The following is a 24,244-nucleotide window of genomic DNA, read 5'->3' on the forward strand; positions in this document are numbered from 1 at the left end:
AACGGGGAGGAGGAGGGGGGGACCGTGGGGAAGGTTTCAAATGTTTCCCGGAGTAGGAGCGAGGCGAGACCGCAGATCAGATTTACTGGACAAAAATGCAAATATAATAAGATTACACAAATAGGGCATATTTAAGACCATGTGATAACTTTGCAGATAGCCTACACATGGCATTGCTTTACTAACATGTGATTTTTTTTTTGTATTTTAAAATTGCCATTGAGATCATGCAATACAACTGGAAAGCAGATGTGAATCACTGCTCTGATCCATTTCTCTGATACCTTTAGGAAGTTGAAATTATATCAACAGCAGGTTAACCATAAACTCATGACAACTTGATCTAATTAAGGCCCTTCAACATGTTTGGAGTGAAACCACTGACAGACTCATGAGCACACGAGTTGCTGAAAGGCAATATGTTCCCTGTTTTTTTTCTGACCTTCGAGTCGATTCATTTAAAATCGTATTTAAAAAGAAATATGGGATTTACTTTTGCACTTTGGAATACGATGCCCCATTCACCTCTATAGGCTAAATGTCAGTCATTTTTGGCTCAAAACCACTGCATTCAGTGGGGATTAAAAGTATTCAGACTCAAGGGAAAATATACAATACACACAGACACATCACAATGTTAAATTATAATCCCTCATACATTTTATAAAAGTTTCAGTAACTATAAGTAATAGACCAAAAGCATTAGAAGTGTACACATGTATTTAAAGTAATAGTAAGCAATATACAGACATGTGTACATTTACTGAAGTACAAATGTAACTGTGGGCAACTTGTACTTTTTTCATTTATGTATTACGTTATACTTCTATTGAGTATTGTACTTTTTACTCTACTACATTTATCTGACAGTTAAAGTAACTTCACAAAAGATTTTACATACAAAACGATCAGATTATAAAATAAAATGTATTGTTTTACAGTATATAAAGTAGTAAAATCAGCTGACCAACTGCAGCAGTAAATTCTACTTATATATATATATATAAATATATAAATACATCAGTTATAGTAATCTAATAGTAAGTAATTAAGTCAAGTTTATTTCAAGAGCACATTTAAACAGCACATTTAAACAGTTAACCAAAGTGCTGTACAAGAATAATGACAGCAACAAATTGTTGTATGAAACAACATTAAAATGTAAAGTCAAAAGTAGAAAAAAATCTATCTACAATGTACAATTACAGCATTATAGACATAACATTCAAGAATTAGTAGGCCAAAAAGGCAAGTGAAGAAAAATGTGACTTTAGTCTAGATTAAAAATAATTATAACGATAATGATCGCAATCACAAGGGCAATTTTTCTGCCTTGCATACTTTTACTTTTTGATACCTATAAGTACATTTAGCTCATAATACTTCTAATTAACATTTCCGCTGCCGGACCTTTAAGAAGTAAAAGTTCTGAATACAGCAGCAGCAGCTACAGCAGCTCCAAGCTGGAGTCGTGCAGCAGCACACATGGCATGTCTGGTCTTATATTTCATGCCAGACATTCATCAACACTGACTGAACAGTTTTGAGCCATTAGATGAACAATTGTGATTTGGTAGCATTATTAGACTGGTAATTATGATTCATCATGGAGAATCAGACAGGCACAGACAAGTAAGGCCTTTGGGTTTTTGGCTGCCTTGTTGCACCTCAGTGGTGTCACTGGTCCCCTCACACATACACACCCCATTCCTGAACTTCATCCTACCTGCTTACAGGTGTTCAGCCTGGATTGTGTCCAAAAGCACCCCTAGCTGTCTCACGCTCCACTTACAAACAAATATTTGAATGGACAGGGGACGAGGCTTCATTTCTGGCATTGCTCATGATGTGCTTACGTTGAGGAGAAAGCTGTTACTGTGATGGGAGAGGAGAAATGTGAGAAAAGAGTGCAAATGCGTCAATGTTTTCTTTGATGTGAAAGTGTAAACCATGTGTTATGTTCAGAGTGCAAAGTGCAGAACTCACCTGTTAGTAATAAGACCGAGCTCCAGTCCAGGCATTCCTCTGCATTCCACGGATTCTGCTTCACCAGGGGGCTGGATAAACGTGTGCGCCTGCACACGCTCACACAAACAATCCCTCTTCTCTCTTAGCAGGCCCACGCAACCACACATAAGTGATCAATCACACTCAAAACAATCTCACCAAACAGACTCACGGCCAAAAAATACATAAGACGTAAGAGATTCTTCTTGATATGGAGACATGTGCTTTTCCAACTCCCTGTGAAGAAAACAGTCACAGTCACAGCAAACACACTTGTCCCAACTCATGCAACATAAAACTGGACTACAAATCATGGCATACTGTGCAAATGCTTGATGTAGCCTGAGTGATCAGACTGTTACTGAAGAATCAATGCATCATGGTGTTAAAAAGAAACCTACATTTATAAATAGAAAAAAATATAAGAACAAAAAAAACACAAGTTTCTCTTACACACAAGCAATAGTCTCCCACCAACTGCATTTTATTTATTCCATCATTGTGTGAAACTTTTCATCCTCCCACTCTCTAACAGCGCTGCAGATGCTGAACCTGGCCTTCATTCCAAAACAGCAGGAGTTCAAGTCTCCCAGCTCATTAACACACACAATTACCTCCCACCCCCAAACCACATTTTATTCTCCTCAAACATGCACATAGAAAAAAAATACAGTCAGAAACTGAGAGATTTTTCCAGAATTGGTTTATTAAATATATATTGACTGACATTTGATAAACACAATGTGGGCATTATTGGACGTTAGTGCTAGGAAAGAAATGAGCAGCAAAATAACAACACAAAAAAGGATGATCAACTTCATGGCAAATCCTGATCATCTGTAGTCCTTCATTACTTCATTACATTACTGGTCCTGTAAATAAGCACACACAGATCATGAAGAATGATGTGTTAGGGTGTCACAAACCTCTAACAACAATACATTTACACTCTGCGCTCACCTTAACCATGCTGCCATGAACCAGGTATGGTGACCTAAAGTCATGCTGGCAGTTGGCGTATCCCATGCCGAGTCCCAGACCTGAACCAAGTGAGACAGGCCATGTCCGACCTGGGGGAGAAAAACATTTACCTATAAATGATGTTTAAAAGTATTTTTAAAAATCCTGCATTTACCAGTCTACCTTAAGAGAAAGAACTTACGTTTAAAGAGAACGACGGAGAACACAAGGCCAACAGCAAGGCCAGTTACTGCAAAGAGGAAGAAAAAGGAAAAGAAAGAAATTGTGAGTACTGTGATTAAACTACACTTCCAAAACAGATTTGACTTTAGTACTGAGGTAATGTGATCATGTCTGATCCAGTATAAAAACTGGCTGGCATAGATGTAAACTGTTGTAATGAGGTCAGTGGGGTGCCGCTATTATGTTTGATGCAAGAGTTGGTAAATAGCACAAGTTAGCAAGACATTGCTCATTAGGAAAAGAGAGGGAGAGAGAAAGCAGCAAGAGCACAACCTTCCAAGAAAGAAAATAAAAAAAACAGTAAAAGGGGTAAAAAAAAGAGGGGGGGGGGAAGGAGCAACGGCAGTGTCCATGAGGCAGAAGAGGTAGTAGGTCAAAGAGTGCACACATGTGCAGGTAAGCAATGTCTTGACACAGTATGGTCAAGCGGAAGGTTAGTCAGTGGCGAAGAAGTTGTTTGAAGTGCTCAGACCAGAGTGGGATCTTGAGGAGGAATGTGTTTGTGCGCTTAACTTCACCTCGCTGCAGGCCACACCACACCCAACAGCAGGCCAGCCAGCAAAGAAAACGCATTAAAAAAAAAACAGCCATTTGGGCCCCTCTGACTCTTAATTGGATTCAGGGAGCTATGCAGCATGACCCATTTGTTTGAACCAGAAACCCCAGAATGTTCTATATTACACAACTTACAAATGTCAAACAAGACCACAAAAGGCCCCGCACACCCTAACTATCAGTGCAGATCTACAATAAATCATTGTCCTCCGCATCCCATTTCAAGCTAAGACTTAGTTAGATTTAAGGTTCTCCGTCTGTTGCTGCCTCAGTCTTTCTTTGCTCTTTAGCCAGAGCAGTTTTGAAGCCCCATGATGTTCAACCGACGGTAATAACGTAAAAAGATTTGGCAAAATATGAGGACTGATCAACATCTCCTTTTGGCGTCCTTTCTCTTTGTCTGGACGTCTCCAAGGGGGATGGATTATAACAAAAACATTTGTGCTGCAGTAGAATGAACTGTATAAACTACAAGCCAGAAAATACGCAGTAACTTTTCCAAGAAAATAAAGTTGGTATAGTTATTAATTATTATTATTCAGTATTTTCTGGAACTGGCATCAAAAAAACATTCATTTTCAATCAAAGTGATTTTGTGAATTTAGTTTGAACAAGCATAAATTCTCAATAGCTTCGACCACGTACACACACACACACACACACACACACATACACACACACACACACACACACACACACACACACACACACACACACACACACACACACACACACACACAACATAAAATACAACTCAAGTCACATAACTCACATTGAAATTTTATATATTTTTCTACCGATTGTGACAGAACATTTCTTTATCATTCAGTCGTTCCACTGCTTTGGTTCCAACTGAAACATCTCAACATCTTTTTGTTTAATTATAATTATTATAATTTTGTACATTCATTATAATTATATTAATTATTAATTAATTGTACATTAATTTATGGTGCTTTTGGGATCATTTGTAATAAGTCTGGCTGATGTCCTGACATTTCATCTAGTACCATCTTCGGGTCAAAACATTAATTCGACCTGAGTAGTGACTAGTAATGTTAGCATTGCCATTGGGAGCCTGTTAGGAGCACACATGTGGTGAAGATTATTACTAGTCTGTCCCACTCTATTATTGTTTATTAGTTCCTCAAATTAAATACCATGTTGTAAATAAACAGTTGCTTCCTGTTATGAAGGATGTTAATGACTGTCTCCCTCCATCAACGCAAATGTGATTCACTCTCTCTTTACAAAAGAAAGTTGGATGTGACTTTTCTCATTATCATTTCCCTTTTATCACTCGCCAGTGTATAATTATTTGGCTCTCTTGTCCTGTACAGTGCAATTCCTTTGTAGGATATCCAAATGTTTTAGCACATATTCTCAACCTGTGGCAACTAAATATAAAATGTAGGGGATACCAGCCTTTTATGTGATGGTATTGTTTATGGTACTAGTGCAGTGACCGTGCAAAACATGCCTGTTCATACCTGTGGTCGTGCTGCTTGCAGCTTTCTTGAGAACCCCATAAAAACAACTTCAAACTCGACACTGAGCAACACACCTGCCATGACGTAGTTGCGTCACACACTGTTGGTCGTGGCTACTCAAGGTCAGAAACACAGGTGAAATACACTCTTGTTCACAGGAACAAAACACCGGTGGAAAATTGTACCGTTTGGCAAGGTAAGCAACTGCCTGGGGCCCCTAACTAAAAAAATTATAATTGAAAAGCTCCACCTTAAATATACATTAAATCAATGAAAGCATATTGTGCTGATAACGTCTCTCTTTCACTCTTAACTTGAAGTAAACATTTGAATGCAGGACTTTTACTCTGTTTTAATAGTTTTATTATTAATAGTTTTACTTCAGATTAAAGGTTTTGAGTAGTTCTTCTACCACTGCCGATACCAACATTCCCAGTGAGAGAAAGGTGAAAAATAAAGCAAACGGTCCTCTAGACATTCAAAGAACACACAGAGATCCCTCGATTTATAGTTAATGTCTCAAAATTAACTATTTATTATATTAAAATGCTAGGAATCATTAACACACTTAAACAATGCTACACAAAATACACTATACAATATCTTCCAGAGAAAGTTTGGACTAACAAAAAAAACTTTCAAACAAGCCCCTGAACAGAACATATGCTGCACAGTTTCTCTGGCTACCAGAGACATCTTGGCACAGCTGGCAGTTTGCTATACAGAGTGAGCTCAAAGAAATGCCACAATGCAGATGTTTTTCCTCCCAGCAAGAAACATATTTCATTGTGTGGAAGTTGACGTCATTAAGTGTCTTTTGGGAAGGATGTTTGCCAGTCTAAGTATTTGAGTGCTGAACCAACACTTCCAAATACCGCAGATAAACTTTGCATAAAGACCCCATGGGGTGATGACTGGTTGAGAGAAGGCCAGAACAGAGACAATGGGGTGGTGATGGCCTGGTGGTCTAGTGGTACGCCACCCCAAGTTGTTCCAGGGAGACTGTCCTCTGTAGTTAGTTCACTGTAAGTCGCTCTAGATAAGAGTGTCTGCTAAATGACCTGTATTGTAATGTAATGGAGAAAACCAAAACATCTATTAATTTAATATGATTTTCTCAAAGAAAAATCCTTTTTCCTTAACAGATTCAAACATTTTATAGGTTGACGGTTAGTTCACATCATATGCCAAATAAATGTGGAAAAGTGCTTTACCATATAGGAACAATGGTGACAAATACCCCATCACCAACTCTGGTATCAACATTATGACACTACAGGAGTTTGTCCATGCAGGAAAACGTAGTAGCTGAGCCACCACTTTTCTCACCCAGAAATTGAGTTTTTCAAAAAGTCTCTCTAAAGTGGATTAATTTGAAAAGGCTGGCTTTGCATTTTAGTATTGACAGGGAAACCCTTTTGAAAAACAATACCATTAAGTTATGAAGACAGCCATCTATCATACAGCACAGCTGATGCCATTATCCTGTATTTATATTTATAAGATTAAGGATTAATTCACCATTTTATGCTCATTCTGTTTAGTCAATGAACCGAAACCAATATTTGGCCATTTCTTTACTTATTCACAGATTTACATATACAATCACAACATGATTGCCATGCACTGTATTAGAGTTGAAATGTATTGAATACATTAAATTTAAGAGCAGCAGATACAGAAATATAATGTGTAATATGTGAGCACTACAATAAACTACTTTAATGTCAAATCTTAAACTGTTTAGTAATGGTGCGTTATTTTGATAGAAAATTCATTTTCTATGGCACATGGGGCTTTCTGGTGTAGAAACCCATATATTCTTGCAGTGTAACTACACATTTACTATTGTTTGGCCTGTGTTTCCGTATATATGTCCCACAGTCATATAAATATTTCCACCCTTGGTTTAGGCTTTCAGTGGATTTAGTATGGATGCTATCTGAGCTGAATCTGCACCTCTGGTAGTCTCAACAAAACATGTTTTGTTTGTACCCTGTATGTTTTAAGGGCTAGAAACTCCAGAGTAGGAACATTATGCTCCTTGCTGCTATTTAAAAGTACAATATGGATTGAGAGGAGATGAGACCGCCTGGGAATCAGGACAATTAGGTCTCAGGTTGAAGTAGACTGAATGAACCTTTACGGATGTGATAGCCTCTCCATACTCTGCTACGCCATCGGTGACTTTGTTCACATCTGTAGTCTGTTAATCAAACCAAAGACTCTAGCTCTATACCCTAAGGATGTGGTCTTATAATTTCTCCCTCAAATAACAAAACACATTAGTTTTATATCCATTCAGCAGACAGAGGTTTACAGTTGACCTCAGTAAAGTGTCCCTGCATGGTCAGACAGACGTCCTGTCGGAAAGGACGTCGACTGACCTGTAGCACAGGTTATTTACCACGTGTAATATGCTGCAGAATACCTAATGACTTCGTTAATAATTATAATACATGTATAATAAGATATTAACCTGTTTTCACGGCTGTATCTGCAAGACAGCGGTCCCATTTCCGTCCATGTACGTCTGCCATGTTTTCAGCTGTCAGGAGGAAGCTCCGCGAAATATCGCGAGAGAAAGGTAAAGTCACGTGAACTCACCCCGCCACCACTACCCTTTTACAATTATTTATGCACTACAATAATATAATTTATTAAGTATAAGTATTTTCCCGTTCTTTCCCCCCTCAGTTTCTTTTTTATTCAGCTCTTGTAATCGCATTTACTTTGAGTGAACATCTCTTTTTAATCAGGCAACAGGGTAGGCCTATATGAGGTGAGGACACAGCCTATAACCTATTGATATGGTACAGAGTCTAAAACCTTCCTGTTTAGAAAAGCTGCGCATTATCACACTTGATATAAAATGCATTGGCCCCCTCGATCTATGACTTTATCTGATAAAAGTTTTGTATATTACAACTTTTATTACAAGTGTTGCACATCAGATGCTGAACAGAAAAACTAGGTGTGGCCATTTAATGCTATAGGCAGTAATAATAATATTTTATATATATAATAATATATAAATATGAGGTTATGTGGAGCAATGTCAATGAAAACGAAGCAACAATGTTGACAGAATTATTACCAAATTAAAAAAAATAGCCTAAGGGTATCTTTTCATAACTCTTAGTTAATAGTTTTTCATTTGCTGTTTTCTTTTTCATATTTTTCAGGGATTTGCAACCCACCAATAAGGTTTATGTTATTTACATTTACTACATTTATGATTTTTTTAAATTGTCTAAAATATATAAATGATTAAAGGCACATTCAGTGTTCTTATCCTCCACTACGATTCCAAATGTAATATGATTTCTGGTAAAATAGAAGAAAACACATTTTTAATTCTAGCCAATCATACATGTTACACCAGAAAGTATTGCAATAAAAGACAGAAGAAAGAAAAGGCAGCCATAGTTTCTATTTCTTCGTCACAGTGTATTTGTCTATCTACTGCCCTCTCTGAGAGCATATTTACTGCACCACTCCTCTCTTTCCATACTTGGCAATGCCTTTCTTGCTCCGTCGCTATTGGCTGCTGCAGAGAAAGCCCGGAGTGACCCGGACATGCAACCGGGGCCTGTTTTCTGGCTGCAGCCTCCTTCCTGTAGCCCGGTTGAGGAAGTGAATTTCGCTGACAGGGCTGGGTTCAGTGAGGGAGAGGCGAACAAAACATCTTCCGCGGGGGACTAAAAAACACAACAAAACAACAAGAGACGAGAGGAGATATTTGTTAAACCATAGTAAAGCTAAGGTGTACAGTCATCTGTGAAATCGTGCTCCCCTGCCCCGCTGAGACCGCCGCAGACATGGTAAGGGCCGCGGTAGAGCTGTAGAGATAGTGACGGGAGAAGAGGGGTTTGGTGGGGCTGCTGCTAAATAAGCGTCAACGGCTAGGGGTGCTAAGCTAGGCTAACGCTAGCTGGAGGTGCTGGGTGGTAACCTGAGAGCAGCAGGGGGTTCAAGTGTATAAATCACCGATGCATATCTAACTTGCACTGTTTGCAAAACTTCTGCGTATCGGATACGAATGAATTTAGCTTCGTAGCTAAGCTAGCAGCTGTTTCTTCCAGCTAGTTAGCTAGTGGCTAGCAGTTAGCCAAGCTAGATGCCCCGTAGGCATAAAGTTAGCACAGGATGTTTTGGATTTGACACAAGTTCGTGAATAGTATTGGAGAGGAGTCCTAATATAACGTCTGTGCACACACACGCACAGTCCTCCAGTCGTGCACCACACACGCACACACGGCTAATATAGTCAAGCGCCAGGTTGCCTGTAGCTAAAATAAGACTGCTTGCTCCTCCTATTCCTTACCATGACAAGCTGTCAGCCTACTGTCAAGGTGTCCTGCCTTGCGAGTTAGATCTTGACTTAACCGATATTTAATCTGGCAGATGTTTAGCTATGACAACCCCTACAAATCATACCAGCAATCATTGTTTGCACATTGCTTGTTTTTGATCATTTTCATACTTCCTCAAGCTTATTTGACACTAACGTCACTTCAATGGATCATGTATTTATGCTTGACGAAAACTAATATTTGACTTGAACTACTGTAGCATACTTGAGCACCATTTTGTGCTTTGAGACCGTTTATAAAAGTGTGTTTTGTAGTACACCCACATGATGACCTAAATTGTCTTGAGCCTGGGTTGGGAAGAGCAGCTGGTTTCTCTCCACAGTCGCCCACTCTCCTCGGCCTCACCTCATCCATCCTGCTGGCTGAGCCTCGCCGCCCTCCCCTGACCCTGGGGGTTGTTGGTCTGAGCTAGTGTTTACACGGAGACAGGAGCACTGGTAAACACAGCTTCAAGGAGCGCAGGTGTCTGATGATGCAGACTGATTCATCAGCTGAGAGAGATTTTAAGACAGGCAAAAAGCAACTCTGAGGAGAGGTAATGGCATAGGAGACATTGCCGAGAAACTTCTGTTATGTTCAGGGTCACCCTTAAGGGAAATGTTTATGGAAAGAGGGTTCTCTACTTTATAACATGTCATTGTCCTTTGACCAGCTCACAGCTGTATGAGCTTACTCTGTTAGTGTTATGCACTTAAGAGAAGTCACTTCATAGATAAGCCAAAGCGGCTAGTTTTGTTGACATCTAAAAGAGAAGTGAATGAAATTGTTAAAACAAACAAATAATGCAGCAGGGTGAAAGACTATTGCTGTTGTGCTGTTGCAGAATTTAATATTGACACTATTGAGTCAAACTTATTTCCAACTCAAAGGCATCCTTTTCACTATTGGTTTTGTATGAGCACAGCAAACTGTTCTCCATGTTTGTTTGTTTGTTATGGTAGATTTTAGTGCATTTATTATGTCAGGATATAATTGTATCTCTGGGCTTTCATACCAATAGACATTATTATATATAATTATACAACACTGACATTAACTTAAATTCAAGTACTGCAATATTTTGTATCATAGTGGAAGTCTCACATAGCCAGACCTATCCCCACGGTGCTGTGTCACGGCTGGAGAAACGTCTGGCTCCACATATTGTGGTAAAACGCTCTGGCTTGTTTGTATTTCTTTAAACCATTCACAATTGCCTTGGGCGTCGCTAAGCACAGGCTACAGTGACTGGGCTTTACAAAGTAGAGAATGCCACGTGAGATACGCAGCCAACGGCAGGCTTTTCCCCACAGTCTACATCTGTCTGATAGTGATTGTGGAATAGCCAATTACTTGCTAGGGTTAGCTGAAAAACGAGTTTTGACCGTCTATTACTCAACTTCCTACATCTTCTTACACATTCCCCAGAGTTTCATGTCGTGGCTAGTTTGTCCTCCCCTGCTCACTAATATCCTGCAGCTCACTGCATATTTAAGGGAGAGAAACCCCCGGGGGAAGGCCTCGCTATGCAGTCCTGTCTGTTTTGTGTCTTCTGCAGCTGTCGTTATGAATAAGTTCTTCTTTTAGTATTAATTGACCTGTTTAAAGAAAATAGAACTATTTTACATTAAATTAAATCAGTAAAAGGTAGGTCTTTTTTAAAGGATACAACATACAGCAACGTTGAACTGTAAGAGTTAAAGACTGGGCCTGCTGCTGCTTCAAAAACTGTAGTTTACTGGGGACATTGGCCACATTATCAAACATGTGTTGAGTACATAACAAAACAAGCCTCAGTAAACAACTTAGACATATAACCAAAAAAGGAATTGGCTCAGGCTGTATTGAAACCTTTAGATGTTGTGTCATTGGGTTTATAATCTGTGATGATGCACACACTTACAGTGCCACTACCCTCAGTTCCTACATTTAATCGATTTATCATATTTAAATAGTAGATTTGACCCGTCTCACCTAGAATAAATAACACCTAACTGTCATCTAGTAACTATTTAGGATACAGACATGAGATACAACTCAACTGTTTAAATCAATTAAGGCTTAAAGTTGGGCCGCTTTGAGTGACATGTGGGTGCCGCCTCGAGTCACTAACCGCTTCAGAAACAGAAATTCTTTATTAGTCCCACAACGTGGACATTAACGTTGTTACAGCAAAAGAACAAGAAAGTGGAGTGGCGAGTACACCATAATTAAATAGAATACAATGGAGTAACAGTAGTATAAGTACACTTGCTCTCTGTTCAGGCCTGCTTCAACTCTATCAACGATTCCCATTTTTGGATTAGCCGGGAGTTAAAGGGTGGCATCACTGCCAAGATGGCGATAGCTAGATCCACTCACTTTTAGCTTCACAACGACTCTTCAGAAACCTATGGGGGACGCCACGTAGGCTATGTCCATATTTTATACAGTCTATGGTTTCAAGCAGCCATTTGTCCAATTAATTTATGCTATGAATCGTTCAGCTTGTTCTTGAGCTTTTTATTTAAAAAAAATAGATTACTTGCCAATTGACAAAAATGCCGATATGTGCTCCAATGAAACACAAAACTGACACAGTGGCACAACAATATATTTGCAAGCAGTTTTAGTGAAGCTATCCTCAATGATGCCAAGCAGGGCAACTTTGTGTTTAAGTAAAGTTTGTTTGTAGATTTTCACCGCCACTTAAGTGAGATTTTAGAGGTTTGACACCTTAACAGCTGCAGTTGATTGACAAGTTCACTTGGACATCAGTACTGTGTTCAGGGTGAGGAGTAAATGATATCACATCCAGTCTGAATCTTCCTGCCACAACAATGACACAAAACACTTGAGCCAGGGTCTGCACAGTCTCCTGAAGTGCTGTCTTACCGGAGTATAATGTGAGGCTTCAACAGTCTGTTAGTGAAACCAGGTGAGCGTCAACCTCTTTAGGTAGTCGGCGTTGTGCAGCAATAAAAGCAAAACGTGTTCCGAGAGAGTGATAAATATTAAGAGTCTTGTAAAAGCATATCTTTTACTTGACATCTTGTCATTGCTGATTCCAAATAAAAAAAGGTACTTAACGGTCTTTACCTCCAAAATATAACCTATCCAAAAGATAAGAAACTAAAGTTTGGTTTAAATGATGGTTGTGTTGCACCTGCCATTTACCCGTTTGTAGTTTACCTCAGTTCAGCTCATCCTCATTGAAAATGACACACGACCTGCTGCTGTTTGATAAGCTGATATGTGCCAGCTGTGCTCCATGACACTCGTCTCACAGCCAAATGAAACTGATGGACAATATCTTCACTGACGCCGCTTATTTGAATATGGTCAGATGTCACATATTAGAAAGTTTTACCCACAGAACAGTTTTCTGCACTGTGCAATTCCATTTGGTCAAACGTTTGACTATTTTAATCTCTAATGGATTTCTTTGCTCTGAAACTTCTCACATGACAAATCATGAGTGCTGTTTAAGTCTAGTGAGCTGTAAATGTTGCATCTGTAGTCTCGCAGTGCAAGCAGTTTGCCTGCAAGGGTGTGAATATTTCCTGCACGGCAACTCCTCTCATACCCTCATACAGAATGTGGCAGGCCTTTATCATCGTGCTGTTTTGGAGATGTGAAGCGTCAAGTGGTATTTTTTATTATAGCGTTTACCTGTACTGTGGCCTGATCCAATACTTGTGTATATCTTCCTACATAATACAGCTGCACAGTTCACACTTAGTAGGCCTGCTTTTAAACAAGTGATCATTCTACATGACCTCTTCATTAGCATAGCGGGGCTTTATTGTAAGGGGTTAGGGTTCACACTTTCCCTGCATGTAAACACTCTTTGACAGCAGCTGTTTTCAGAATCCACTTAATGTTAATGCATTTTGTAATTATGATGAAAAGATTGATATTGTTGTCTAACATAATTACAGCCTTTGACTTTCTACTTCAGAAACACAAAAGTGTTGTAACTTGTATGACATGTAGGTTTTTACACCACAGAACGTTACGAGTCTATTTCTGTATACTCGTGTCAAAATCTGAGTTTTAGAACTCGACAAAGAGAAGGCCATTTCTATAAATGTCCTTTTAATGTTGTGTGGATAATTATCTCTTTCTTTCTTTCTAAACAGCAATTTTATATTGGTTATGTTGCCCTCCAAATGACATATTGTTATTTGGTACAAAACCTTTGGACAGTGTGTTACCTTTGTGTAACTCATCATTAAGTTCATTTTATTTTTACGATTTGTAAAACAAAAAATGTGTGGATTATATTTTTTCTTTAACAATGTTGAATTGTAACTTTTTTATGTTGGTTAATGAGATAAATTCAAACTTTGAAACATACCAGTATACAATAACAGACCGTATGTGACAAGAACGATTTGATTATGTGAGTCTGAACTGATGTTTAACGATAATCTGTACAGCGTAATAAGTGTTGCTTTGTTTTCAGAATGACCAGCAGCTAGACTGTGCCCTGGACCTGATGAGGCGTCTGCCTCCTCAGCAGATTGAGAAGAACCTCAGCGACCTCATTGACCTGGTGAGTTAATGTCTTTGCTTCGTCCGGTCAGTTCTTTTTTACAGGTAAAACACACACAGGTGATGTGATTCTTATCTTCTCATGGCAAGGTGAAGCGAATTCTATATATAGCTTTCACCTAAACTGATTTTTTTTTGTTAAGAGTTGTACCCTGATTTCTATCCTGGTAGTTCTTCAGCAGATCTGTAGTGTGTTAGCATCAGAAGTGTGTGTGTTTGTATGGGCCTCATTTCATCCCATGGAAGTGCGACAGTGGCTGCACATCAGTGTCTTCTGTGCAACTAAAGTGATTTTCAGCACTTGATGTAGTCAACTCAACCAACTTCACATTTCTGCCTGTAAACTAATGTTAATACTTAGTTTCCTTTCAACCGTTCTCTGTTGATCTTATCTTATTTTGATATTGTTAGACCTGTTCTGTGGGTTTTAACAGAGCAGTGCCAGCTGCTAAATCGGACACAAATCAAATCACACTTTTACCAGTGTATTCATGGCACCTTGTTTTGTGGGCATATGAGTTATTTTCCACCCAGACCCCCCACCTGCTCACCTTCCTCTTCCCTCACCTTTTAACCTCTCTTTCTCCGGGCATCAGCTCTCTCCTCGCCCATTTCACTGTGTCTGGTTGTTAGCGATTATTATCACAGCTGTCAATCACCTCAACTGCCCTGCACCTTTTGGCTCAGCTCAAACTCTTCCTGGTGACTCAGAATCACCTGAAATCATTTCTTTCCATCCTGTTTGTCCCACATCTTTCTTGTCTCCTTCCCCCCCCCCCCCCCCCTCCCCTCCTTCCCTTGTCTCACTCAGTTTGGCCTGCCAGGTGTATGTGTGTTCGAGGGTGTGGGGGATTTTTTTTAGGGAAACAGGGCCTCCTTTGTATGTGTACTCTGATGTAGGAGGACATGGAGAGGGGAGTACATGTCAGTCTGTGAGAAGTAATTTGTACCCCACTATCCTCTCGATATTATGTTTCCCAATGATATTTTATTCCAGCTCCACTCGGTAACCTCTGCTTATTGAGTGACGCTGGTATGTGAAAGACAAGACAAGAACTTTCAGTACATTTTGACCAAAGTGGGACAATCAAATACAAGGCTTCTTTTGTTTTTGCTGTCTTGTCTGTTCCTCCAGTCCTGCAAGTTGTATATGTTGGCATCTCTTCCAGGAAGTCTGAATTGACAAAAATAGCTTTTTGTCTGAGGAGTTGAGATATGTTACAAACATATTGTATCTGTGCTGAAGAAGGAATTGTGTTTATTGAACTTTTTCTCTCCGTGTTTGCGTTCAGGTGCCCAGTCTGTGTGAGGATCTCCTCTCTTCTGTGGACCAGCCCCTGAAGATTGCCCGGGACAAAGTGGTGGGGAAAGACTATCTGCTCTGTGATTACAACCGAGACGGCGACTCCTACAGGTCGAGTTTATAACTGCATTTCAGTCATGGAAAAGGCACATTAACAACATTAGTATCAGTTAATCTGTCGTTTAAAAGAATAGTCCAAACACAGTGACAGGAACTAACGTTTCAGCTGTTTTTTTAATGGATTTGTAATGTCTTTTAATGCATCAGATCCCCGTGGAGTAATAAGTATGAACCTCCCATTGAAGATGGTGCAATGCCTTCAGCCCGCCTGAGGAAACTCGAGGTCGAAGCCAATAACGCCTTCGACCAGTACAGAGACCTGTGAGTATCAGCAGAGCAATCTCATGGGGAGTTTTTAATAAGCCGTCAGCGTCGCCCTCTTGTGACCTCCGTATGATTTTGCAGGTACTTTGAGGGTGGTGTGTCCTCTGTTTACCTCTGGGACTTGGATCATGGCTTCGCTGGAGTTATTCTCATCAAGAAGGCCGGGGACGGATCCAAGAAGATCAAAGGGTGCTGGGACTCCATCCATGTGGTGGAGGTGCAGGTGAGCATCAGCTGATATGAAATAGGTTGACATCTGAACTTGCTCCTGCAGCGTTCATTTTGGCAGCTATTTTAGATTTAGTCTTACTCTTTTTTTACGAAAAGGTTTATTAAAGGTCAAAAGTTTGGATACACCTTCTCATTCACATTGAATGAGAACTTTTGCAAACTTTTGACTGATACTGCACATTTGAATAATTGTTTTCTTCCTTGTTTTAGTCGATAAAAAGTCATTACATTTTAGTTAAAATATTTTCTCTCTTAATTTTGTCAGCTATTTCTTAATTTAGTCAAATGTCCTTTTTTTGCCATCAGGTTATATTATACATATCAGTGACATGCAGGAGATGCACCATCATAACTCTTTAGACAGCTATGCAGTGTAAAAGTTCCCAATTTAGTTTAGAGTATTGTCTCATTGCTTGTTGTCTGTTGTGCGAGCAGGAAAAGTCCAGCGGTCGTACTGCTCACTACAAACTCACTTCCACCGTCATGCTGTGGCTCCAGACTACCAAGACCGGCTCTGGCACCATGAACCTGGGTGGCAGCCTTACAAGACAGGTACGGTGTTGAACCAAACCAGAAAACCACTGCTGACGCGTCCAGCCTTTCTGTTGTCATCGATAAACTCAATTTGTTTTATCTTTTCACAGATGGAAAAAGATGAGACAGTTGGAGAGTCCTCACCCCACATCGCCAACATTGGCCGCCTTGTCGAAGTCAGTACAACAATCAATCAATCAATCAAAACTTTATTGTAATTTCAATTCAAATTATATTTTGTTGTACTGACAGAGGAAAAAAGTGACTGAATAAGTGGTCATAAATATTTATAAAAGTGTCGTGGTACAGATGCAGAAAAATAAAATAAGTACTTAAAAATGTACTATATATATATATATATATATATATATATTTTTAAAAAACAAATATATATATATATTTTAAAAAACAAATATATATATATTTTAAAAAACAAATATATATATATTTTAAAAAACAAATATATATATATTTTAAAAAACAAATATGTATATTTAAAAAAACAAATATATATATATATATATACACACTGAATAAAATATATACACTGAATAAAATATATACATAGGAGAGGAAATATACTGTGGAGTAGTCAATTTCACATTGCTCATAAGAATTTCCAAGTTATATTTGGTTTAACAGTCTAATAACGACTAATATCCTTCTTGTTTCACTTTTCTGACTACCTAAACCAGTGATTCTACTCATCTGCAGTAAAATGACTGCAGTGTATTGTTTCTTAAGAACAGGTCTCATACACAGGATTCATTCAAGTTACATTGTGTATAGACTTATCTGCCGGCTGCTTGACGTGTTGTACTCTCTAACAACGCCGCCCTTGGCAGAGTCTAACTGAACACATTTTCACTCGCAGTGAAAGAATCGATGTTTGGGTTAATAGGGTCGGTAATAGCACTCTGCCAATCACTGTTAATTTATTTACATTATAAATCAACAAACATGAGATCCACAATTTCCTACAGGCTAAAAGCTAAGAACGTCTTGATTCTTGTTTCAGGATATGGAGAACAAGATTCGCTCCACACTGAATGAAATCTACTTTGGGAAGACCAAGGACATCGTCAACGGCCTCAGGTAACACCACATGAGTTGTTTGGATGATTTGGAACACACTCCCTCCTTGTTACAGCTCTTCCAGTCCGCAGGTCTGCAGAAACTCTGTTGCACTAGTAGTTTAACCAGCGTTTACTTTTGTGTCTGTTCACTTGTTCAACAGATATTTTATTTAAAGCTACCTCGTGTTGCCCCTTTTTCCAGTGGTGGTCAGTAATGAAGTACTGTACTCAAGTACAATTATTTAGGTACTTCTACTTTACTTGAGTATTTCCATTTCCTGCTACTTTATACTTCTACTCCACTACAGTTCAGAGGCAAATATTATACTTTTTACTGCACTACATTTATTTGATAACGTTACTTTCAGATCGAGATTAATAATACAAAATATGCTCACTATAAGTAATGTATTATTATTATTATAGGTTAAGATAAGTCTTTATTGACTCCTTAGTGACCAACTATAGCAATAGCAGTGTGTATAGTAAAAACAAGCTGCAACATTAAAGTGATGAACACATCAATGAATCAATAATCATGATTCAATAACAGACCAGGTTTACATTGTGGTACAACTGCTTTGACTTTAGTAACGGATCGGAGTACTTCGTCCACCACTGCATTTCTTTCTATATTCCCTTCACCTCCTCCTTCCCCTTGTGCATCTCTTCATCCTCTCCTATGATCTTGTTTTTTTTTTTTATTGCCTTTCATCCCACATTTCTGCTGCCATTCTTCTCACTGTCCTCCTGTCAATCCCTCCGTCACCTCTCCTCCCCTGCTGTCTCTCCTCTGTGCTCCAGATCTATTGAGTCTTTGCCCGATAACCAAAAGTACCGGCAGCTCCAGAAGGAGCTGTCGCAGGTCCTCACTCAGCGTCAGATCTTCATTGACTAGGGTCAGAGGTACAACCTGGCATGGAGAAGTGTGCATGTGTGTGTGTGTGTATTGGTAAGTAGAAAATGAAACGGGAATATGTTTCTCATTCCTCACGGCTCTGTCCCAGATGCTCCTCGCTCAGATGTCTCACAGTACTTAAAGGAAGGAAGCAGGCAAAGTCACATCTTCCATACAAAGCTGCAACCTCACTTTTTAGACTACTAAAAACACCAGATGGGATGACCTTCAAAGTATGGTCTGAACTTTCGTGGTTCTTTCGCCCAAAGCGGTCTCTAATAAATCAGGAGTCAATGTATGTATAGAACCAGCATGTTTAATTAATGTCTTAATCCTGTTCCTACCAGGGCCAGTAATGCTTTTACCCCACATACAACAGCATTAAACAAAACACAAGCCACAAAAGTCTGATGGAAAACATTTAAAAGCTTCTTACTGACCTCGAAGGACTTTAATTTCTTGAGGAAAAACAATCTGAACTCTGCCTTAAACACAGCTTCTATATTTGTTTTCAACCAGTTCAATTGCATATCACTGATCCCCAGATATTTGTAAGAGGCCTGCTGATTGTTTGATGAGAATTGTTGATGCCCCCTCTTTCTTTTCTGGAAGTCAATAACTTACTCAGTACAGTAAGATTCAGGTAATTAACGTCACACCGGCTGACAGATCTACCTCTTCTCTGTAGTTTAGTGTCCTATATCGACTCATGTGGGATGAAGATATGGCTAATTATCACATTTTAAACATCATTAGATTGCAGGGTTCACACCGACGTCACATAAAAAGCATGTTTGTTGAGATGTAAATACAGCTGTTATATACAACAAGCCGATGCTGAAAGTAGAGAATAATAAAAATTAAAAATAATCTTATTTAAATGTTTTTTTAAGTGCTTGTAAGGGTTCAGACTCACAAGTGTGTGTGTGTGTGTGCGAGCGTGTGCATGTGTATAAGTGTCTGTAAGCTGTATGAACACATTTGCATGCTCCTCAGAGTGTTGACGATGGAGCAGCTGTGCAGGCATGTTGTGAAGGTTTTGTTTACCTTGAACTATTGCTGTGAGGGAGCGACACACTAACCATGTCAGAGTATTCAAAGCGGTCACCAACGCTGATGTTTTGCAGTTTATTGCCCTAATAAGGTTTTGTAAAATGGTGTGTTTATTCTGGGCTCAGCACTTTGTCCTATCGAAGGAAAACACATTTGCAGAAAAGTGTGTTTGTGAAAGTATAAGTATTCATCCCCCTCTGTTTTAACAGGAATATATATTTACCAGAAATTCAAATAGTTTAAAGCAAACAAAGTGAGGATTTAAATGTTATATTTCCACATAAAACAGGGTTTCCACAGGTCTTTAAAGTCTGAATGTAATTGTCTGAATGTAGGCCTTAAAAGGTCTAAAATGATCTTGAATATGATTTTGTAGTTGTATGTTTCTTAAAATGAATGTGCTACTGTTTGATGCTTCAGTACCTCAGAAGCCTGACACTGGATGGAGGAAAATAATATATTAAAATATATTTTTTAATGGAATTCTGCTGCACCAAAGGTCCATCAGTCACCGATGTATCAGTCTCATCCTAATATATTCATTGCTGTTTTATATTACTATTGTTTAAACATGTCAATAAATGTGTGTACTTCTAGGACTTACTGTCATTCATACTAAGTGTCCTGCTACTGGACAGTGTAGGCAGGTGACACATGATTCAACTGCATGACAACAAATAACTTTGTTTTTATTTGCCTGACATTAATGTGTGCAGTGCGTATACATTTAATGTGTGATGATACATATGTTTCACCGTCTTCTCTTCACAGGAGTTGGTTTGAGATGTTTGTCTAACTAATATATTCACTTCCTCAGTTTTTCTCTTAAACTTACAGACTGTGTGTTTCTGTCTCCAGCCTCTCTCGCTGGTTTCACGTTTGAGCTTGCACACACTGACTGTCCCTCTTTGTGTCCCCCCCCCCCCCCCCACACAGGAGTGTTCAGACTCTGGCTGACAAGTCAAAGCAGGAGGCTCTGAAGGTCGACCTGATGGAGGCACTCAAACGCAAACACAACAGCTAGAGTTGCTACTGTTTTAGTTTTTTTTTTCCTGTCTCACTCTCTCCGCCTCATCTCCGCCATCTTTTCTCTGTTTCTTTACGTCTCTCCCTCCACGCCTGTTTCAGTGCTGCACTCTTGTTTATTTGTGGAAAAACAAAAAAGGAGAAAATGCTTAGCTTTTTATTTGTTGCTTTCTTTCTGTCTGGTTTTGTTTTCATGCATCTCATCTGCCATGAAGCCATTCCCTCACACCCCCCCCTGTCTCTTCACCCCTCTCCGCTCTCCCATGTTATGAATATAATGATAGTATTACCACGGTTAATGATAATCTTACAGTGTGAGGGTCATTGTTGTAGTAACCCCTGATGTTCTCACAGCTGTCCTCGGGTCAGTTTAAAACGAGCGATTTTGGCCCGCCTCTTCTTCCGTGTCGAGGAAACAGACACAGACTGTGTTGTCGGCGGTGTAGGCTCGACGGGGCTGTCATTATTATGTACATCAAAATTATTTGGAGCACCTACTTTTGTCTACAACACCCCCTTGATATATTTGTATAAAATTATTACTGTTGGCGTATAACTGTCATTCTTCTTGGTAAACAGTGTGAACATGAGGGCGGCCTTCGGTTTGTGTTGGAAGGTTTTTACTGTTTATCCCACTCATGCATGTGAGCCTGTGTGATGCTGCAGTGAGTGGACATGTAGACGTATCAAACATGGGGAAGGACTGTTATAATCACCGGGTGATTACACCCACATCAACCCAACCCTCCCTACACTGTGTATAACATGACCATCTGCCTCCCCTCTGTTCAGCTTATTCAGCTCTTCTCTCCTCACCTACTATGTCTTTGTTGGGGGTCACAGTTTGTCTTTGTCTCAGTGGAAACCTTTGACTGTTTCCATTTTGGAGGGGAATCTTTTTTTTGTTGTATTTTTGTTTTTGTTTTTATTTTGTAAAGCTTATGATTCATATTGTATTAGAGCCTCCAGCAACAATAAAAACTGTAAAAAGCTACTCTTGCTCTTATTTTTGTATTCTTATTGCTTCGTGATGATGTCGTGGGTATTGGCAGATGAAGGCTTTGAAGTCAAATATCGGAATATGCCAGAAATGAACATAAGAAGGTGCATCATCCAAGCCTGTTAAAGTTGGATGAATCTTTCAGTACAAATAAATAAATGTCATGTTGCATGTAAATTAATGTTGCATGCCCTAATTTTACATTTTGGAAAGCATTGTATTTTATGTCTGCATGTGCCAGTGGGCTTCACGATAGCATTAGGTATAATAATGTTAATTCCACTACAGGAGACTTGATATTTCTTGCAATTAAGTAAAAAAGATGTGCGTATATCGGTATTTACCATCGGCAATCGGCCGAAATGAGTTGCAAAAATCCAATATCCTGTATCCTTACTTATTTAGATGAGGCACTGTGCAGCTACTGGACAATACAAACTAAATTACCGTTCAGGTAGGTAACACTTGACTTGTTGAGCTTGTATAAGCAGAATATTAACATTTAAGGCATTTCTTATAACACTATAGCCTACTGTAGCAAATCACAGTTGTAATAATATAACGTGTATTTATAGAAAAAAAGTGAACTGTTGGTAAATACTGTTGAGTAATAAGCTCTTTAAAATGCCCATATTTCTGCTTTGAACTACAGAATAGTGTATGGATTTAAATGATTTATACAGTTTGACGAGTCTACAGTGATGCTAGCGGCTGTCACGAGGTGATGCCACTGGACTATAAAATGTAGTATTTATACCCTTTAGTGTTCATTCTGAGTAACTTATTGGAACATGTGTTGAACTTAAATCAACCTGATTGAGTCTTTTCTACCACTGTTTAAGTATGTTTTAAGTGCTTGTAAGGGTTCAAACTCTTGTGTGTGAGCGTGTGCATGTGTATAAGTGTCTGTAAGCTGTATGAACACATTTGCATGCTCCTCAGAGTGTTGACGATGGAGCAGCTGTGCAGGCATGTTGTGAAGGTTTTGTTGACCTTGAACTATTGCTGTGAGGGAGCGACACACTAACCATGTCAGAGTATTCAAAGCGGTCACCAACGCTGATGTTTTGCAGTTTATTGCCCTAATAAGGTTTTGTAAAATGGTGTTTATTCTGGGCTCAGCACTTTGTCCTATCGAAGGAAAACACATTTGCAGAAATGTGTGTGTTTGTGAAAGTATAAGTATAAGTATTCATCCCCCTCTGTTCTAACAGGAATATATATTTACCAGAAACTCAAATAGTTTGACGAGTCTACAGTGATGCTAGCGGCTGTCACGAGGTGAAGTCACTGGACTATAAAATGTAATATTTATACCCTTTAGTGTTCATTCTGAGTCACTTATTGGAACATGTGTTGAACTTAAATCAACCTGATTGAGTCTTTTCTACCACTGTTTAAGTATGTTAGGCTAAAATAATCCACTAGATGTCCCTGTGTCTTTAAATATTATGCTAATTTACTCCGCCTCTTTACAGGAAGTTGTCAACAAAGGACTCTGTAATTGTAAAGGTAGGCTAAGCATTTTTTTTTCAACATATTATAGTTTCAAAGCTCTTATTGAAATGAATTATGTAACTTAAAACAAGAAAATAAAAGTCTACCAAATCATTTTCTAAAAGCATGCTCTACCATCTACTGTCACTTTTGGTATTTGTAAATATATTTTAAAACTTTTCCCATTAAGTGACATCTCAACCTTTTTGTAGAGACCTATATTAGAAAAACCAAAACATTAATAGTTGTTGTTATTTCTTAGTTTTGTCAGTTGGTTTTTCATAATAAGACCAGATGTAGCATGCGAGGAAAATCTATTATATTTATTTTTTAACAGTTGAAGAAGCCTCAAGTGTCCTCGTGCAAACACTGTAGTAACTGTGTGACTGCTGTGTAGCCACAAGGTGTCAGTGACGTTCAGCACATCAGCTGAGCTCCAAGTTTCACAACTGTTTCACAGTTTTTATTTCACTGGTCTGTACTCAGTCCAAATGTAGTTATATGTTTGACTCCATTTGTTTTATCTTACTCTAACAGAGTTGACCTCATACTATTATAATTTTTATTGCTCCAATTTTGAAAAAAGAACACAACAACTGTTTTAACTAAAAACAGCAGGTTAACACACATTAATGAAGCTGGTGAACTAAATTTGAATTGTTCTCTTTTAAACAAATCGCATCTAGAGAAACAACAACTTCAACCCTCTCAGTGTTTTCGGTTAAAACACTCCTAACACTTGAGTAATGTCTACAAGTTAATGAGTAAACCCTTTGTGGAGGTGTCAGCATATATGTTTGTTACTGACGAAATAATAGTGGTTTTGGGTAGTTATGTGTCACAAGACCTCTGTCTTTGACATTTCAAGTGTCTGCTAATAGACTATCAAGAACTTAAATAAAATCAAACTAATGTAAAGGTAACACTGCCTGCCTGTACCTGCAGCTAAAGCATTCAAGCATGGCAACGCAAAAAGATCATTAAATACAATGTTGTCAAGTAAACTATATCTAATGAAAGTCCTTCTTTTGTTGCTTTATGTTAATGAAAGAAGCCTTTAGGAAGTTACCATTTATCTCCAGTTGCAGGGTTTATG

At 38.8% G+C, this 24,244-nt stretch overlaps 2 protein-coding genes across 4 annotated transcripts; one reads left to right on the top strand and one right to left on the bottom strand.

Moving 5' to 3' along the window:
• Nucleotides 1–2,693: 2,693 nt before the first annotated feature.
• LOC115008062 (MICOS complex subunit Mic10-like) lies at nt 2,694–7,846 on the bottom strand. The gene is made up of 4 exons (XM_029431325.1): nt 7,735–7,846; nt 3,170–3,217; nt 2,968–3,077; nt 2,694–2,879 (listed from the first exon to the last, which is right to left on the bottom strand). The coding sequence occupies exons 1-4, from the start codon at nt 7,793–7,795 to the stop codon at nt 2,871–2,873; spliced, it is 228 nt and encodes a 75-aa protein (XP_029287185.1). The 5' UTR covers nt 7,796–7,846; the 3' UTR covers nt 2,694–2,870.
• A 965-nt stretch (nt 7,847–8,811) lies between these two features.
• Nucleotides 8,812–21,645, top strand: capzb (capping actin protein of muscle Z-line subunit beta). 3 transcript variants are annotated; one of them, XM_029431304.1, is made up of 10 exons: nt 8,812–9,079; nt 14,058–14,147; nt 15,439–15,560; nt 15,717–15,830; nt 15,915–16,056; nt 16,500–16,616; nt 16,709–16,774; nt 17,617–17,693; nt 18,479–18,580; nt 20,562–21,645. In XM_029431304.1, the coding sequence occupies exons 1-9, from the start codon at nt 9,077–9,079 to the stop codon at nt 18,570–18,572; spliced, it is 825 nt and encodes a 274-aa protein (XP_029287164.1). In that variant the 5' UTR covers nt 8,812–9,076; the 3' UTR covers nt 18,573–18,580; nt 20,562–21,645. The 3 variants fall into 3 exon arrangements, with proteins under 3 accessions (XP_029287164.1, XP_029287165.1, XP_029287166.1); XM_029431306.1 differs by lacking the exon at nt 8,812–9,079 and adding an exon at nt 9,747–10,166; XM_029431305.1 differs by lacking the exon at nt 18,479–18,580.
• The last annotated feature ends 2,599 nt before the right edge of the window (nt 21,646–24,244 follow it).

This window comes from Cottoperca gobio, chromosome 5 (genome assembly GCF_900634415.1).
Source record: "Cottoperca gobio chromosome 5, fCotGob3.1, whole genome shotgun sequence".
NCBI classification, from domain to species: Eukaryota; Metazoa; Chordata; class Actinopteri; order Perciformes; family Bovichtidae; genus Cottoperca; species Cottoperca gobio.

Excerpts from the sequence above, each read along its gene's own strand:
- LOC115008062 (XM_029431325.1), bottom strand. The coding sequence starts at position 7,795 with ATGGCAGACGTACATGGACGGAAATGGGACCGCTGTCTTGCAGATACA. Across the intron at positions 3,218-7,734 it reads AGATACAGCCGTGAAAACAG|TAACTGGCCTTGCTGTTGGC; the intron begins GTTAATATCTTA and ends TCCTCTTTGCAG. Across the intron at positions 3,078-3,169 it reads CTCCGTCGTTCTCTTTAAAC|GTCGGACATGGCCTGTCTCA; the intron begins GTAAGTTCTTTC and ends TTTCTCCCCCAG.
- capzb (XM_029431304.1), top strand. Across the intron at positions 14,148-15,438 it reads TCAGCGACCTCATTGACCTG|GTGCCCAGTCTGTGTGAGGA; the intron begins GTGAGTTAATGT and ends GTTTGCGTTCAG. Across the intron at positions 17,694-18,478 it reads GACATCGTCAACGGCCTCAG|ATCTATTGAGTCTTTGCCCG; the intron begins GTAACACCACAT and ends TCTGTGCTCCAG.